This window comes from Rhipicephalus microplus, chromosome X (genome assembly GCF_043290135.1).
Source record: "Rhipicephalus microplus isolate Deutch F79 chromosome X, USDA_Rmic, whole genome shotgun sequence".
In the NCBI taxonomy this organism is placed as follows: domain Eukaryota; kingdom Metazoa; phylum Arthropoda; class Arachnida; order Ixodida; family Ixodidae; genus Rhipicephalus; species Rhipicephalus microplus.
In genome coordinates, this window is record NC_134710.1 from 35,205,063 (window position 1) to 35,223,178 (window position 18,116).

Sequence of the window (18,116 nt, forward strand, 5' to 3'; positions counted from 1 at the left end):
CAGGTAGCGCAGATTATGCAGCCTCTCTGTTGTGTTGCACTGGAACTACCCGTTACAAGCGACAGAATTTGCATCAAACTGCGCTACAGCAAAATCTGGTCAAGGAAATCAGAAAGCATTCTGACATATGCAAAAACAAAAACAAAAAAAAACAAAAAAAAACAAAAAAGCAGCTTACTTTTAACATGTGATGTGTGGTGCTTATCTTTCTCTTTCTTTCTTCAATTGTAAGCAGGCATGAAAAAACTATTTCGCCTGTCTGCAAGAAGAAGTGCCGCAGTGGCTGCCATTGAATTTTATGCTTCACAGAGAAAGAAAGGGCTGATATTCCATTTTCTGCATACAGCTCAAAATAAACACATAAGCACCAAATACCACACACAAGTAGCAGTGATGGCGTAGTGATTAGAGCATTCGCCTTGCGTGCAAAAGGTCTGTGGTTCGAATCCCGGTGGCGCAGAGTTCCCAATCAGATAAAAAAATCCACGTGGTGATGGAACTGCTATTAAGAGGCCTGGGCTGCGACCTCACCAGTGACTACCGCCAGTAACGCACTCCCTCACCAGACAAGGATTGGCCACCCTGGCGCAGTATCTGGCCACTACCTCCCACATGCATACGTCAATTAGATCATGGCCCTCAGTCCCCAGCGGCTGCGGTCAGATCTGCAACGTAGCAGAGGGTGCTAAGAATCTCTTGGTTTGGACAGGCCACTATTGGAATCTGAACTTGGCATCGTTTAATGCTAGAACCTTATCTAGTGAGGCAAGTCTAGCTGTAGTGTTCGAGGAGCTAGAGGGTGTTAAATGGGATGTGATAGGGCTCAGTGAGGTTGGGAGGACAGATGAGGCCTATACAGTGCTACAGAATGGGCAAATCTTTTGCTATTGTGGGCTGGCTGACAGAAGAGAACTGGTGTGCTACAGAATGGGCACATCCTTTGCTATTGTGGGCTGGCTGACAGAAGAGAACTGGGCGCGGGGTTCCTTATTCACAGAAATATAGCTGCCAACATAGAGGAATACTATAGTATAAATGAAAGGGAGGTAGGTATCATAATTAAACTCAATAAGAGATACAAGATGAAGGTGGTACAGGCTTACGCGCCCACATCTAGCCATGATGACGCGTCAGTTAAAAACTTCGATGAAGACGTGGAGTTGGCATTGAATAAGGTAAAAACACAGTATACTATACTGATGGGAGACTTTAATGCCAAGGTAGGAAAGAAGCAGGCTGGAGACCAGGCAGTAGGAGATTATGGCATCGGTACTAGAAATGCCAGAGGGGTGCTATTAGTAAAATTTGCAGAACGCAATAATTTACGGATTTTCTACCAAAAACGAGGGAACTGTAAGTGGACATGGAAGAGCCCTAATGGCGAAAGTAGTAACGAAATAGACTTTATACTGAGTGCACATTCAGGCATCGTGCAGGATGTGGAAGTGGTTGACAAGGCACGGTGCAGCGATCATAGAATGGTAAGGTCTCGAATTCGCCTAGACTTAAAGAAGGAACAGCAGAAATTGATACGTAGGAAGCCAATCGATGAGCTACCACTGAGAGGGAAAGGACAGGCATTCAGAGTCTCACTTAAGAACAGATACTCGGCTCTTATCGAGAAAACAGGCCTTAGTGTCGACGCAACGAACGATACTCTGACAAGTATCATTACGGAGTGTGCAGTGGAAGTTAAAGGTAAGGTAGTTAGAACACTAGCAAGCTGTCCCTGGAAACAAAAACCTCATTAGGAAACGTCAAATCACGAAAGCATCAAGCAAGCACAACAGACAAAATATAACTGGCAGAGCTTTCGAAATTGATTAATAAGTGTAAGGTATCCGATGTAAGGAGGTGTAACATGGATAGAATTGAGCATGCTCTATAGAACAGAGGAAGCGTCAAAGTGGTGAAGAGTAAGCTTGGGATAGGCAAAAACCAAATGTATGCACTAAGGGACAAGGAGGACATAGTAACTACCAATATGGATAGGAGAGCTAAAATAGCGGAGGAGTTTTACAGAGATATGTACAGCAGCCGGCAGAACCACGACCTTTCCCAGATGGCATCCCACCAGTAATGATAGAAGAAGTAAGAAAAGCCTTGGAGGGAATGCAAAGAGGCAAAGCTACTGGTGAGGACCAGGTAACATCAGATCTGCTGAAAGGCGGACTGATTGTGCGAGAAAAACTAGCCACCCTGTTTACGAAGTGTCTCCTGACGGGAAGAGTACCAGAATCTTAGAACGCTAACATCATCTTAATACATAAAAAAGGAGATGACAAGGACTTGAAGAATTACAGGCCGATCAGCCCGCTCTCTGTAGTATACAAGCTATTTAGAAAGGTAATCGTTAATAGAATTTATGCAATGCTAGAATTCAATCAACCAAAGGAACAAGCAGGATTTTGAACAGGCTACTCAACAATAAACCACATTCCTACTATAAATCAGGTAATAGAAAAATGCTCAGAATACAACCAACCACTATACATAGCCTTCATAGATTACGAGAAGGCATTTGATTCAATAGAAATATCAGCAGTCATGCAGACACTGTGAAATCAGGGCGTTGACGATGCATATATAAACATCCTGGAAGAAATCTACAGGGGATGAACTGCTACCATAGTGCTTAATAAAGAAAGCAACAGAATACCAATCAAGAAGGGTGTAAGGCAGGGGGACACAATCTCCCCAATGCTATTTACCGCGTGCTTACAGGAAGTTTTCAGAAGCCCAGAATGGGAACAGTTAGGGATAGGAGTTAATGGAGAATACCTTAGTAACCTGTGCTTCGCCGATGACATTGCATTGCTGAGTAACTTCAGGGGACGAATTGCAACTCATGATTACGGAGTTACACAAGGAGAGCAGAAAGGTAGGTCTTAAAATGAATCTTCAGAAAACGAAAGTAATGTACAACAACCTCGGAAAAGAACAGCGTTTCGAGATAGGTAATAGCGCACTAGAAGTTGTATAAGACTATGTCTACTTAGGCAGGTAATAATCGTGAAGCCGAACCACGAGACTGAAGTAACTAGAAGAATAAAAATGGGGTGGAGCACATTCGGCAAGCATTCTCAAATCATGACAGGTATGCTGCCACTACCCCTCAAGAGGAAACTATATAACAGATGCATCTTGCCGGTACTTAGCTACGAAGCAGAGACCTGGAGACTTACAATGAGGGTTCAGCTTAAACTGAGGACGACGCAGCAAGCAATGGAACAGAAAATGGTAGGTGTAACCTTAAGAGACAAGAAGACAGCAGAGTGCATTAGGGAACAAACTGGGGTTAAGGATATCATAGTTGAAATCAAGAAGAGGAAATGGACATGGGCCAGGCATATAGGGCGTAGACTGGATAATAGCTGGTCATTAAGGGTAACTGACTAGATTCCCAGAGAAGGCAAGCGGGTTAGGCTGAGACAGAAAGTTAGGTGGGCAGATGAGATTAAGGAGTTTGCGGGTATAAAATGGCAGCAGAAAGCACAGGAGCGAGTTAACTGGCGGAACATGGGAGAGGCCTTTGTCCTGCAGTGGACCTAGTCAGGCTGATGATGACGACCACACACAAGGGTTAAGGCTGTACACAGGAGCAAGCAAGATGACTTGCCCCTTTTCATGAAAAGATACTGCCGCAACGCACCTCAAATTTCATGAATTTGATATTACGGGTAGTTCCGGTCTGATGTTGTAGAGCTTCCTATACATGCATCATAAGAGACTCTGGCGCAAGTGTCTTCAGGAGCTGCAACACATGAAACTTCAGCAAGCATGAGAATAATGGGTATGACATGGATTTGCCTATTCTGCATACTTTGTTCTGTTTGGCTTCCCATGGCTTAAAGCTGTTTTGTCACAAAACAACGATCGGCAATAGTTTATCAATTACGCTTGATCACCTTAATCTTTAAGCCCACCAATTCGAATCGGGTCATGAAGTTCAAAACAGTTTGTTCTTTTATTTGAAACGAAATCGAAACACTGCAAGAAACGAAGCCACAACTGCATTTGAAGCCTGCAAGCACGAAAATTAGGCAATTCCGTGTACTACCCATCATTCCCATCACCACTGAATGATCAAAGTGCCAGAGTTTCTCCCCTCTAGTTAATTTTAGGAAACTCTATATCTGATTTAACATGTATTTTCCATGGTGGACGCGATCAGTTTCAATTGCCCCTAAAATTCGATTATGAATACCTCAAATTATATGTGCAATGCTTGTAAATTCTTAAGAATGGGTACATTACATATTGTCATGCACTACAACTTTCTCATCTACAATAACTGCCCTCAAGACAATACTTTAGAATTTTAACTAACAAGTTCTTGTTAATTCGTCATGGTGTTTTTTTAGCAGCACAAAGTTTTTCCACCTCAACATAAAGTTTGGATGAAAACAACAGGAGCCTTACTGTTGTCAACAGGTCTTTTATAAGATATCCGTGGGTGGGTCCACGTAAGACTGAACACGAGGTGTGGGTTACCATTCCCAATTTTGTAGAAACTTACTTGGGCCTGGGCATTAGAGACAGATCAGTAGTTACGAGGTTAGTTTCATGAAAAAAAAAAAATGTTTGCCTAAAAACAAAATATACAATCAATTTTGGCGGCAAAAAAAACTTTTCTGCCACTTTCGAGATTTCTGAACTTTGAGTGGACCTCATGAAAAAACGGTGTACTCTTTAATCAGAGTATTTATTCCCCTCAAAGAACACGTAAATTAGAATCTTATGAGACCATCATTTTTTTTATCTGTTGAAAAAACTTTAAAACAGAAAAATTGCTAACATAGCAAACCGCACAAAATACCTGTATTTCAGAAATATATTGCTACATACAACTTAACCTGAGGACAATAAAACCCGGTACATATTGAAGTCAACACTTTCACTTTTTTAAATTAAGTTTTGCAGTTTTATCATGCTTCATTTTACCTAATAATTGTGATGAAGCATTAGTTGTTTACCAAAAACACCGAAGTTTGAAAACATTTTTTTTTGAAAAAAGCCATTTTTATTATTTAAAAAAAAACGCTCCGATTGAAGCCAAGAATTTCATTTATTATTCTGCATAAAAATGTTACATTATTTAGGTTGATAACAAGTTGTAATGATTCGCATGTGACTAAGCAAGCGAGCCTTGCGGCCGCACTATTAGTTATGCGCTGAAAATCGAATATAAGTTGCTCAAAACAATAGTACACAATGTATTCACAAAATAGAAGCTCCACAACAACAAATGCACAGCCAGGTTGCATGGTACACCAAGATCTGTCTTGTTATAATGCACTAGACAAATTTGCCGCAGCGGTCACTCGGTACTGTAGGCACTCACATTACATAAGTGCAGCTTCAACAACAGATGAGCTCCGCTTGCACATGAAAACTGCGCTCAGAGGACGAATTAGATAAGGAATGCATAAATGTGAAAGGTAAATGCCGGTTTGCCAACAAGGGCCATATTATACAATGAACACTCTATCAAGAATTTTGAAGTTGCTGCCAAGATTTTTTTTTTTTTTCAGGCGAACAAAGTTTTTTTCATAGAACTGAATTCGAAAGCATTGTTTTGGCTCTAATGCCCAGGCCCACAGTAAGTTTTAGAAAAATTCGGAATGGTAGCCCGAACCTCGTGTTCCATCTGTATTATCCCCTGTATTATCTACAAAACAAAACACCCTGTATAAAGTAGATGAATACCCCACTTCGACAAAACATGACAACAAAATATGACATTTACATCAATAACTAATAATTAGTCACGATGAAGTTCAGTTGTACTGCTATATTATGTAGAAAAATGCCACAAAATATTTTTCTAATTAAAATACTGACAGTAAATTTTTAAAAATTTCAGACTGTTCTTTAGTGATGCAATACAATAAACAATCACAGGTACAATTATGTGTCCAACAAATGAAAATACGCTAAGTTTTTATTTGTCAAATAACACCATAGCAAAGGAAATTTCAGTTTCCATTATATACTACTTCTATTAGGTCGGCAGCAGTGCTGCAATTAAGTTGGAATATTTTGAGTGGTTAAACGAATAAGACCCTGAATATTGTTTACTAGTGTTTTCTCAATTATAGGTCACATATCCCTTATTCACAAGTATAGAACAAAAAATTTGTATGTAAAACTGCATTCATATACGTGATGCGCCATTTGTAATTCAGAGAGCATCATGAAACAATGTACAGCCACCCATATTTTCAACCTGAATGTGCAAGCATCAACCACAGTGTCAACAAGCGCCAGCTCCCTGGCACTTACTGTTTGATCTCAGAACAGCCTCGCAACTGCACAGAGCTGTTCATCAGGCACATTCTCGTTGCTTTCGCTGTCATGAATCGTTACATAGTGCTTATTAACTGAACAGTCGGCACTTGCACGTTCAGGTTTTAAAAAATGGGTGGGTGTACACTTGTACAAACATCACGAAACGCTGTACAGTACACTAAATTCCGAGAAATAAATTTTTTTACAAATGTGAGTTTTAGGAGCCAAACAATTTCAGCTGACACTAGCCTCCCACCCCTCTTTTTCGTATTCTCTGTTTAAGTGCAAAAAAAAAGTAACATTCACTTTATTTCAATTGTAGCCATCGAAGGTTTCATCCTTCAATGCATGACCAGAAACTTAAGCCATAAGCACACATCACTCAATTACTTTTCATGACCATCACTGCAGCTGGCAAACACGGTGTAGGACCCCGTAATAAGTTCATGTGAAATAGTGGCTATGGAATGCATGCTTAAAGCTTGCCTGCACAGCTTGCACTATTGCACAATATTGATCAACTATAAATTACAAGGCCCATGGCTACAATTTTTGAACTTTGCAAGTGTATGTGGGAAACTTACCAAGGTTTCTATGTCGATCTTCTCCTCGTGGATCTTGGCTATGTAGTCATCAAGCATGAGTTCTTGAAAAACGGATTCTACAGAGACATCCTTGTCAGCATTTTGCGGGATGTCCGATACCTCTTCACAACCATGAGTTGATGTGGGTGATGGTGTTAGTTCAGCCTTAGGAGAATCAACGAAGACATCTGTGGAGCTTGACTGGGAGCTCGCGTCACTCTGATGGGACAAAATGTCGTATAAAATCAGTGAACCAAGGCTGTGGCCTGCTAGTGCAATAGTGCCTTTGAAACCAGGGTTGCGTTCCATGAACTTGCTGTGCAACCTGTTAATCTCCGAGCCGACAGTATCAACAATAGTTTGGCAGTACACAGGGCTAGTGTAGAAAAGGATGTCGAGAAGTGTGTCATTAGTGAAATGGCGCAGCTTCGGGATACTCCTGAGAGTGATGTGCTTGAGGGCACTATCAATGCCTGTAGCATCACTGTGCAGTGTTGAGTGCCATGAGACTGGCAGGAATTCAATGCGCCCAATATTGCCCTCCTGTGAGGGTATGCTGAAGTGACTCTTGATGAGCCCAAGAGAAATGTGCCGAATATCATCAAGGCATTCTTCAACCGAGCGAAAGCGAAAATCACACACAGAACCCACACCATGCACTACGAAGACCAGGTGATCAATATGGCTGGGCTCACCTTCCTCAATCGTGTCAACATCTTCAATGCCTCTTTTTACAACTCGAGGCCGTGTCTGACCCTCACTAACATTGCCCCACTCGTCAGGGTGGCTTGAAGGCAGGAAGTGCACCATTACACTGGAATTATGCATGACAACTGTCTGATTCCCAGGCAGTTCCAGTTTCTGGTGCCAGCGTCCCGTGGCCATAGCCTTTCGGTAATGGTCTTCCAATATGAAGGCCACAGGCTCCTCGTAGGGCACAAAGCGGTTCTGGCCTTCCAGCTTGTAGAACCAGGTACAACGTCGCACCTGACTGGGTGTTTCGTCCCAGTACACTGGGCGACGCAAGCGTGCACCAACATCCACATCATACCTTCCACCGTCGGTGGTCACCACAACTTCACTACCAAAAGCCAACCTTGCAGATGCTTCTTCCAGATTGGTTGAGTCCAATAGAGAGAAAGGTATCCATACAACTTTGTTCTCAATCTCTTTGTTGTAAAACCAGTGAGGCCTCACAGGAACATAGGTAGCATCTGGTGGAGAAACAGGCAGCTGGGCATGGTCAGGCATGTATGTATGCTGTGGTTGCTCAAAGGAAGCAGGAGTGGTAGCAGTGAAAGAAGGGCCATACGAGAAAGCATCAGCTTGGGACGACGGAGTGTACAAGTTGTGTGGTGGTGGTGGACCATTCTGGCTAGGTCCTTGATATGAAGGTGTCTCTTGAGGCTGGCCAACTGGCAGAGTTGCACTATTGCCTGGCCCTTGTGCAATTGTGTGCGTGGAGTGGGCTGCCTGACGCAGGAAAGAAGCATGGGTCAAGGGGCTCTGGCGGTGGAAGTTCATGGGTGGACCTGAAAATCATATTCAACTGTCAGAACAATTCATGTACAATAAAATTCACAGCAATATCAAGCAAAAGTTGGCACTTGATTCCCTGTGCTCAGGATGCTTTTAGTGACATTAAAAATCAGGAATAGGTATAACCATGCGTCTTGCCGTTAGGTTGTAAGTGGATAGAAGGAGACTTTCTTGCTTTTTCAAAATACTGTCTATTTTCCCTAGGCTACACAAATGCAAATTTTTTTCTACAAAAACAATATTTGTCTGGCTAAGCTAAGAACCAGTATATGGCCAAGTATTGCCCTTTACAGTCCATTTATTGGTAGCAAATATGTGCAGAAAATGTGGATAGAACATTCCTTGTAACTCGGCCACAATAAAGGCTGTATTTGGTCACACAAGCCAGAACTACTTAAATATAATTTCTAATGAACATCAAACAAAGCTGTGTACAAATCTCAATAGAAGCAATGCATATTAACTATAAGCATAAAATTCATTGACGGCACTGTACAACTTTTTTATGAGCATAATATTGGTGTTCATGGCATTATATTCCATTTAACCAAGTCCTGCTCACAAGTCAAATAACTGAGGGTTTTTTGTCCACTTTTTTTTTCTCTCGACATTTTTGTTTTCAACCTCAGGATGCTGAAAGCTGCTGTGGTCGACTGTGCCACCATATAAAAACTCGGACACGTCAAAAGTTTTTTGTTATGCAGAGCATTGTTTGACATCGTACCCTCAGTTTCAGCTATTGCCATTTCATGCCACTTTCATGTTATTTGTTGATATACTGAAAACCTCTAGTGCTACTATGTCTATGTAAGCGAATGTTTCCTACTATGCTCAAAGCACGACATAACAGATCCAGATATAATGAAGTATTGGTTATAATGAGGTAAATGAAGAATAATCTTCGTAATAGATAGTGTGTTAGGAATATACTTTTATAACAAATTTTCGGATATAACAAACTTATTTGAATAAAAGATGCAATTTTGTTATAATGAGGTTTGAGTATACATCCAAATGCACATAATTCTGTATACTTGACACCATATATGCCAACAGCCATTGTTATGACAATAAAACATGTGTAGTGCCACCTATTTCTGAGTATGTGAATCTTTACTAAGTGTCCGTTGACCTCTTCCCCCCCACACACACAAAAAGGGGAGGGGGTGTAATTGGCAGTGTTTCAAATCATGAACTTTGCACTAAACAGTGTAATATTTTACATACATACTGATGACCTAGAAAGGAGAAAGAGGAGATAAGCAGAAAAAAATACTGAAGCTGTTCAAGCAAAATAAACTAACAAACAAAGTGAAATGCAGGACACAGGTTTCTGGAAAGAACACAGACTTCTGTATGCTTAGTGGCCTATGTCAGCAAAAGCACAAACCATGGATGCAATGTTTTGTCATGAAATCAGGGAACTTCATTATCTGCTATGGCATGCATATATTATCTGCTATGGCATGCATAAAAGTCATTGAGGTAATTGCATCTCATTATGACAGTGTCTTTCATACAGTTGTTTCTATTATTGATTCTAATGCTATTGCTACTACCAACTAATAGTACATACCCTAAATATCAGCCATAAGAATTTGACACTTATGAAAACTTGTTTCTAGTTGCAATCTGTATGAGTGATGGGTGGACTGGGGGGTGGGGGTAAACAATTGAGCAGCTTAATATGCTACATCTGTATGTCACGCTCTCTTAAGTGATTACCCAAACAAAACAAAAGTTTAGGGGAAGATGGAAGTGGTCAGAAGTCAGTGAACAGAAGACGTCTCCAGAGTATATGTTACGGCGAGAGGACTTGTCTTCGTCAGGGCAGCAACTTCACACCCCATAGCACCAACTACATTTCAGGTTTAACGATTTCTCATTTAATGATTACATAGCTCATTAAAGCTGCAGTCTTAAGAAATCACATACGAAGCACAAGGTGGGCTTTTTTCACAGGCACCTGTCAACTCACCCATGGGAGGAGGTCCGAGAGCAGAGCTTGTTTGATCTGGCATTGGCTGCGACATCTGGAAGGCTGTGTCAGGCCCTGCTGAAACATTCTCTGTAGGAGCCACTGGTGGTGCACCAGCAAACTGTGCTTGTGGTGGTGCCTGCATCTGAGCTGGTGGTGGTCGCAGAGGCTGCTGCAGCTGCGAGAATGGTCCTGATGGCAAAGAATCAGCCCCACTGGCTCCAACCTTTTCGGGTGCTGTGGGAAAGTGCTGCGCCTTATTTGGCTCTTGACCCAAGAAAGTATCTGCATCAGCACAATCTGCAAAAGCAAGTGGCAATGCCTTAGAGCTGGTGCCTTCAGTTCAAGAGGAATAAGTTCACCAAGGGCAACAATAACACTTCTATATCACCTGATGTTTAGTTGGCAAAATAAAAATGATGTAAGCAACTTGCTTTTAAGCAGTGGCATACAACTCTTTCGCGAGAGGGGGGGGGGGGCAGACCTACCTCATTCGTGTGTGTGTGTGTATATCGAGAGAGAATTTCATCGACGAGCTCGCACTTTGATATGAATTTGCATACACAGAGGTGACACAACGCGCTTTCTTAGATACCACGAAGTTCAAACACACTTTAAAAGGCCCAGGCTGAGGAATGGTGCCCTTAGCCCAATTCCCGCATCCAATATGAGAAGCTTATCTAGCTATCACGCCTGTCTCTCTCTTTCTGATTATGCTTTGGCAGTTAACATCTACAGATACCACAAAAGCTTGTTTATTAAATTTATCATGAATGTTAGTCGTCAGAATGGAGATGTACCAAGCATCAACGAGGATACATATATACACGTTAAACGCAGCAACAGCAGCCATATACCAAAAAATACATTCGTCTAACCCTCGTTTATCAATGTACAGTAAATATTCAATTACCTCTGTAAAAGCGCATTCCATTTCCGCGTTTTACTGCCGCTATAGTTCCAACTACCAAGTTACCATAAGCAAGGCTGATCAGATTCATCAGAGGCTAAAGCGGAAACAATTTTGGGCGTTTCAGTGCGGAAACGATTCGTCACACTCATTGGCTCGCAACAGCATCGACAGAGCAGCGGTGATGATATATTCGTTTAGAGAAAATTATTTACAGGAAGCCGCAAATCATTTGGCCAGTCCATAAAAAGTTTGCTCGTTTCAATCCGTAACTGTATCAACAAGTCACAGCAGAATAAAAGTACGAAAAAGTGATGTATTATTATAGGGCCCCTGTTAAGCACTTGCCTGCTCTGCAATACAGGACAAGACGCGAAAACATCGCATAGGTGACCCGCACCGCAAATAACCTGCAAGGAAAGTCATCACAGCGGAAATGTTGGCAAAATTTCACTATGACGTAACATTGCCTCGTAACATTTTCATCCTCCCGTAAGAATTTAGTTGAATTATTGTTGTTACAGAAAACTTTGTCTTATTTGTTGGTTTCCCCAGCGTGCAGCCAAGAGTGACCACTGTCGAAAGTGGGGGGGCTCAGCCCCCCCCCCCCCAAATTTCCTCAGTGGGGGGGGGGGATCGCACCCCCTTGCCCCACCGGCTGATATGCCTATGCCTATAAGACAGCGAGAGTCAAACAATTTATCTTGCGGCTATATATATGTACTTGTAAAAAGAAAGAGACAGCAAGAAAGTAGCAACATATAACTTCTATAGCTAGGCCCTTTGTAAAAATGAGTTTGTATTTGGGTCAGCTGGTTAAGCTTACTTTATGGACAGAACACATCTAGAGACACAAAAGAATATAATGGTGAGAAAAGGCATTCATCCATGCTAATTCACTTCTATATGAGCTGTCTCCAATTTAATTGACAAGTTACACTTGCTTACACATAATTATGACAAACTGGAGGGCAAAAAAAAATACCTGCAGAACAAACACAAGGATAAGCACTGAATCAGCAATCGTACTTTTCGTTTTTTGCACGGCTGTTTGTCAGAACTGCCTTCAATTACGCACTGTTCATAAGATACCTACTTGTAGAAATCTGGTACTAAAACAAATTGATCCGAGCTGCTACAGCTGAACTGGAGAAATAGGCATGGTACTGCTGGCATTTACTTTTGAAATTGGAGCCTTATGTTTGCAAAATGCATGTCTCTGTGCACAGGAGCATGAACTGTCAGTGATGAGGAGCATCTAGAGTTTACTCGCTTCAACAAAACAGCTAGCAGCGGAATGGAAGCACAGATTGCTAGCAAGAGGCAAGTTGTTTGATTGCCAGGCAGATTTTTAACACATGTAGAGCAGCACTTCTACAAATAGCTGAGAAGAATGGTATAGTGTATCTACTAATTATGCAGGTTAAGTGAACCGAGTTAATATCTGTGCATAATTCTATACAGACCAACAGTTATGCAAAACTCTGAAATCCATGGACAGATTATCAATTCCTAAAGCTTCTATGATTTTTTTTTTTTTTTCACGTGAGGTACGTCACTTCAACCAAAATAGCCTTCCTGTAGATGCAAGGGCTCTGTAGTAGACCATTTGTAGCTCGAACAATGGGCTGTTCGACAAGTTGTTTTCACAAAGTTGCGCTTTCACAACGCACAGACGAGACGGCACACTCTGGTGTCCTGCTGTCTCCCCCAACAGAGTGAAGAATAGCGCTTCTAAAGGAAAACTAAAACTGTTCTGCTGACCTACCCCAGTACTCATAAAATGTAAATCGACAATGTCAAACACGTAGAGATATATTTTTATCTATGCTGCGCTCGAATAAACCGCACTATGATCCAAGAGTTAATAAACAAGAAAACAGCCATTTTCAGCGCAACACTGATTTCCGTCCGTGCACAATTTAATGTTGGGGAGAAACTTGATATAAAGTCGAATCAGTATGGCAGCACTAATTTGCTACAGTTTTTGCAAATTTGTGCACAGTCTTCGCGCTCGAGTTTGAATTCAGTATGTCAAAACGCTGTCGAACGTGGATATCAACGTAACACCGAGAAAGTAGAACTGCAAGTGGTTTCCCCAACATCTGTGAGATACAACAGCTTTAAAACGTCACCGCTTCACATCAGACTATCATGCGTGAGCAAACCTTCTGTTCCTGGTTCCATTTGAGTCACTGGCATGAGGATATTTCCACTGGGCACGTCATTCCACGAGAAGCTTGAGTTTGGTGGCTGTAGCAACAGCGAAGTGAGTCTCTTTGAGTCGTTTTTGCCTAGGCCAGCCATCTGGACAAGTGTACGCAAAACATCGATCTAGGAGAGAAATGACAAGGGTGCAGCGTCCGTCACGACAACTAGGTATCGATAGATATCACAAAAATGTGCTGTGACAACCACACGTTAAATACGCTACCACACCAGCTGAAACCCCCAATGCATCGTGTACACCTTTCTTTTCTTTCTTCATTACTTAGCAATGTGGCCAAACTACACAACACGTATATCGTCAAACTCTGGACTGTATTATTTGTTTCAGATTAACTGCACTCCAAATTTTCGCTTATTAATGGAAATGTTTTATTTGCTGAAATATTTGTGGAATGCGGTCGTAGTGTTTTCTTGCACGATTAAGTTTGGGTACGTTTTATTTTCTTTTTTATGTCACTGTGGTTGCGCGGGTTGCGCTTAGTTCCACGTTTTTTTCTTGTCACAATTGCCATGACAACCAAAACCGCTGGCCCATCTTTTAGCGGTGTTCGTTTTTAGCATTCAGAGACTGGGTCCGAAGTATGCATTTATGATTACTGCGGGTGTAGTGGTAACAGTGTCATAACCTTTGAAAGACAGTCGTGCGTCTGACGGACTGATAGTAGGGCATAGCTGGGGTCGCAACGATCGCGGCAATCGTCGTAATCGCTGTCCCCACGACGACGGACTCCGCCAGTCGCTCCAAGGCATCCCTGCGGGTGGCGTGTGCTTAAAGACTCGTCCTTCCTCATCCTGACCACCAAGTAATTATCTCGACATTCCTGAAGAAACGATGGCTACGGCAGGTCGAGTCGTCGTCTACGGAGGAAAAGGCGCACTCGGAAGCGCGATTGTCTCTTTTTTTAGGCAGAAACAGTGGGTAAGCAGTGCGTGTTCTTTAAACTACCGATTATATGAACTCTTTTCGGTGGCTGGTCTTTTTATCAGTGAGACGTCTAGACGTTTCAAGGCCTTATCACTTTGTGAAGGGATCGTGTTTCCGCTTTTGGCGACCTCGCGAATAAATTTAAATTTTACTGGTTTGAATCGGCACCCACTTTTACAGTTCGTGCGTCCACGCAACAGGTGTTTTTCAAGGCATCCAGAGAGAGTAGTTTCAATTATTGCGTCATGTATTTTTTTAGTGTGCTTTCCGCATTCTGGACCTGGCTTCCTTTCAATCCATTTTAGCTTGCATGTTTCTTTTTATCTTTTAATCGTTGTGAGCCATTTTCAACTTTTTTTGTACAGTGGGTTGCGTCCGTAGACCACTTTCCGAACGAAGAGGCCGACGCCAATGTGGTGGTGCAGTCTTGCGAAGCGTGGACCAACCAACACGAACTGGTGCTCCAGGGAGTCGCCAAGGTGCTCAAGGATGACAAGATCGATGCTCTCATATGTGTAGCCGGCGGATGGGCCGGGGGAAACGCAGCTTCCGCCGGTAAGTGTTTGTGCTGCTCGGATTTTTTTTTTTTCTTTTTGACGCATAGTCCAGATTGATCATTTACTATTTACTGGGGCCCAGCTAGCATTTAAAAAAAAAAAGAAAGAGCGAAGCGTTAAAAAAAAAAAAAGAGCGACGGGAAGCTTTCAGTGACGCGCCGTAAATATGTTTAGACGTGGAAAGCCAATTATCTTCGGCTTGGACTGTAGCCACGTCGGCAAGTTGGTTAAAAGTTGTTCTCGGTAGCAATGTTTTTTTTTTTTTTGCTTGCGCTGCAGCGCGTATTTACTTTAAAATGTTAGAATATTTTAGCACGCTTTTGGTGCATGCTGCAATTTTTAGTTCTACGATTTCTATTCTAGTTGGTGCAAGTTACAATTTTGCACCAACTAGCGCAGTAAGTTTTACTGCAGTATATTTCTTCTATGTGACGCTCTTTCGCTTATTCTTCCCCGGTGGTTTGCGTCATATAATTTTCTTGTAACATGCACCAACTAGCCTAACAACAAATTATAATAACCTCCTCAGCCCCAAGATTACATCAATGAAAAAAGCTTTTGCAAAACTGTGACTCCCTGCCCTTAAATACAAATGCAGAAAAATTGTGAATCCGAAAAATTGAATGGCTGTCTCAAAATGTGATGGTATCCATTTGCATACTCCTGATCTTTTTAAGTGTCTAAGATTCAGTACAAAAAAATATATTAGGCTGAAATGACTTTGAATATGATCTATAGGGCCGTTGTCGCCCGACGCTTAAAAGTGCTCTTGCAGTACTCAGTCATTTTCGTTCGCTCGTTTTGCGAATATGACTAGACAAGCGGGGCCACTTCTCAGGGCTTCGTGAAAGCAGCTTGTCCTTATTGTGCCAAGACAAATTTGGACACGTGGATATCGAATTGTGATTATCTGTATCCTTTAAAGCAACAGTACCCAACTAGGTACCCAGAAAAAGAGAAAAATAATGTGCTGTACTATGCTGAGCCAACGTGCATATCTGTGGAATTCCAGCATGAATCCCTCTTACAAAATGGGAAGGTGGCGAATTCCATTTTGAGAGAAACTGCTTGATGGCCGTTATAAAAAATACAAAATTTGATACACAGATAAGTAGCTCTGGCCACCAGCAGTGAAACAGAGTCCAAGAAAAATATGCAAGCAGCCATATTCTATTTCTTTTGGAACAGGGCACTCTGGGGCTGTTCCTAGAAAAGTTAATTTTATTTGGCATACTAATGCACTGGGGCACTTTCGCTGCCTTTGAAGAAACAAGCACTGTGGGAGTGGCCTGGAAGGTGTTGACCAATCATGGACAGCCTTTGCCAGATATGGAGGGGGAAAAACGAAATACCTTTGCATTTGTTATTGTTCCCCTGAATTTTTCCTCATGTGGTTGAATCTTGCTCTGCCAGCACAGAAGCCATTGTACTTGCACAATTAGAATGGCCAGTGAATTCAGAATTAAGGCCATGCTCTTATCACATTGTTACTGTTCTAAATGTACTACTATGCATTGCCTCTAAAGCCACTTTTCTTTATATTTTAGACTATGTGAAGAACTGTGATTCTCTTTGGAAGTCCAGTGTTTGGACATCAGTGATTGCCTCTAGCCTTGCATCAAAGCACTTGAAAGATGGTGGTCTGCTTGCACTGACTGGAGCCAAGGCTGCTCTCGAGCCCACACCTGGTTTGTAGCGACTTTCTTTGTTTACACTTTACAAATGAGTGTGCACAGTTTCATTTAAAAGATATTCCAGTGGAACCTAGGAGGTAGCCATGTCAACCCAGATGGAGAGCCCTGTATAGAAATGTTGGCAGCAAGTGAAAATTGTTTTCCCTTCATCTTCAATAAAAAAAAGCTACAGTTCTCTCAGCTGAATCCAAAAACCTTTACTAAATCACCTGTCATATTGCATGTTGGTCTGCTAGTGCCTCCTTAAAAAGTGTAGTTCTCTGGTATTATTAGCTGAAGATGATGTGTTAAAGATTCGTGCACATTTGCCTGTCTGACATGCAGGTTATTGTGTTGAAATGAATTATCATTCCTTACTACAAAATATCGTGACTTCAGTGGTGCCAAAGACAACATGCAGGAGTAGGTTTTTTATGTACAGCTCATCAGCTATCAAGAGACTTGAATGAGCTTGTGACATTATTTCCTTTCTCAGGCATGATTGGTTATGGCATGGCAAAGGCGGCCGTGCACCACCTTGTGCAGAGCTTGGCTGCTGACAAGAGCGGGCTGCCACAAAATTCAACTGTGGTGGCTATACTTCCTGTGACCCTGGACACTCCGATGAATCGGAAGTTCATGCCCAAGGCAGACTTCTCCTCTTGGACTCCCCTAAACTTTGTGGCTGAGTAAGTGCATGAACCTTATACTAGCTTCAAATACATTCAGATGTTTCAGATGTATAATTTATGCCCAGGAAACTGTTACTTGTGGACAATTAAGCAATCTGGTTATCATTTACAACATTAATGTTTATTGAAATAAATCTGAGTGTTGCCCATTCATACCCACAACAAATTTTTAACTCTGCTATTACACTGTGTGATGAAATCTTTCTACCTCGTTTCTGCACAGGTTGTTCTTCAAGTGGACCACCGGTCAAGAGAGACCAGTGAATGGTAGCCTAATGAAGTTGGTGACTGAAGGGGGCAAAACCAATGTTTCTGCCTGATTCAGCCATTTGGCCAGGAGTGGGGCCTATCAGTGATGATATCTCAAACTCTCCCAGATCTTCTCCGTGCATTTCACATATTTTCCTTGATGTGTGCTTCTTATATGCAAAAGAATGGTCATCTACTTATGTCTTTTACTACAGCATATGCAAAATTAAATATTGATTGCTCTATGCTGTCTAATTAATATTTCTCAGTAGCTAACCCAACACCATCACTTAGAAAAGAATAAGTGCACACAAAAGCCAAACCTGCATGCAGTAACCATATCACGCAGGTTTAGCCAGCACCATTGATGTTATATAGTGAAAAAACCATACATTTTAATTCACAAATTCACACTGTTCTAGGTGTCTGTTAGTACTTCCGTTTGTGATGCTCTAAGCATCTCGCCACTTCTACATTGTTGCTAAGCTA

At 41.9% G+C, this 18,116-nt stretch overlaps 2 protein-coding genes across 4 annotated transcripts in view; one reads left to right on the forward strand and one right to left on the reverse strand.

Moving 5' to 3' along the window:
• PAPLA1 (Phosphatidic Acid Phospholipase A1) overlaps nucleotides 1–13,756 on the reverse strand; it is a 58,132-nt gene extending 44,376 nt beyond the window's left edge. For all 3 annotated transcript variants that reach the window (XM_037426757.2, XM_037426756.2, XM_075876197.1), the window contains exons 1-3: nucleotides 13,471–13,756; nucleotides 10,393–10,692; nucleotides 6,876–8,407 (exon numbers count right to left, since the gene is read on the reverse strand). In XM_037426757.2, the coding sequence (XP_037282654.2) occupies nucleotides 6,876–8,407; nucleotides 10,393–10,692; nucleotides 13,471–13,609 (1,971 nt within the window). In that variant the 5' untranslated portion in view covers nucleotides 13,610–13,756. The remainder of the gene's footprint in view (nucleotides 1–6,875; nucleotides 8,408–10,392; nucleotides 10,693–13,470) is intronic.
• A 333-nt stretch (nucleotides 13,757–14,089) lies between these two features.
• On the forward strand, nucleotides 14,090–17,872 carry Dhpr (dihydropteridine reductase). The gene is made up of 5 exons (XM_037426759.2): nucleotides 14,090–14,450; nucleotides 14,822–15,011; nucleotides 16,561–16,701; nucleotides 17,183–17,375; nucleotides 17,602–17,872. The coding sequence occupies exons 1-5, from the start codon at nucleotides 14,364–14,366 to the stop codon at nucleotides 17,696–17,698; spliced, it is 708 nt and encodes a 235-aa protein (XP_037282656.1). The 5' UTR covers nucleotides 14,090–14,363; the 3' UTR covers nucleotides 17,699–17,872.
• The last annotated feature ends 244 nt before the right edge of the window (nucleotides 17,873–18,116 follow it).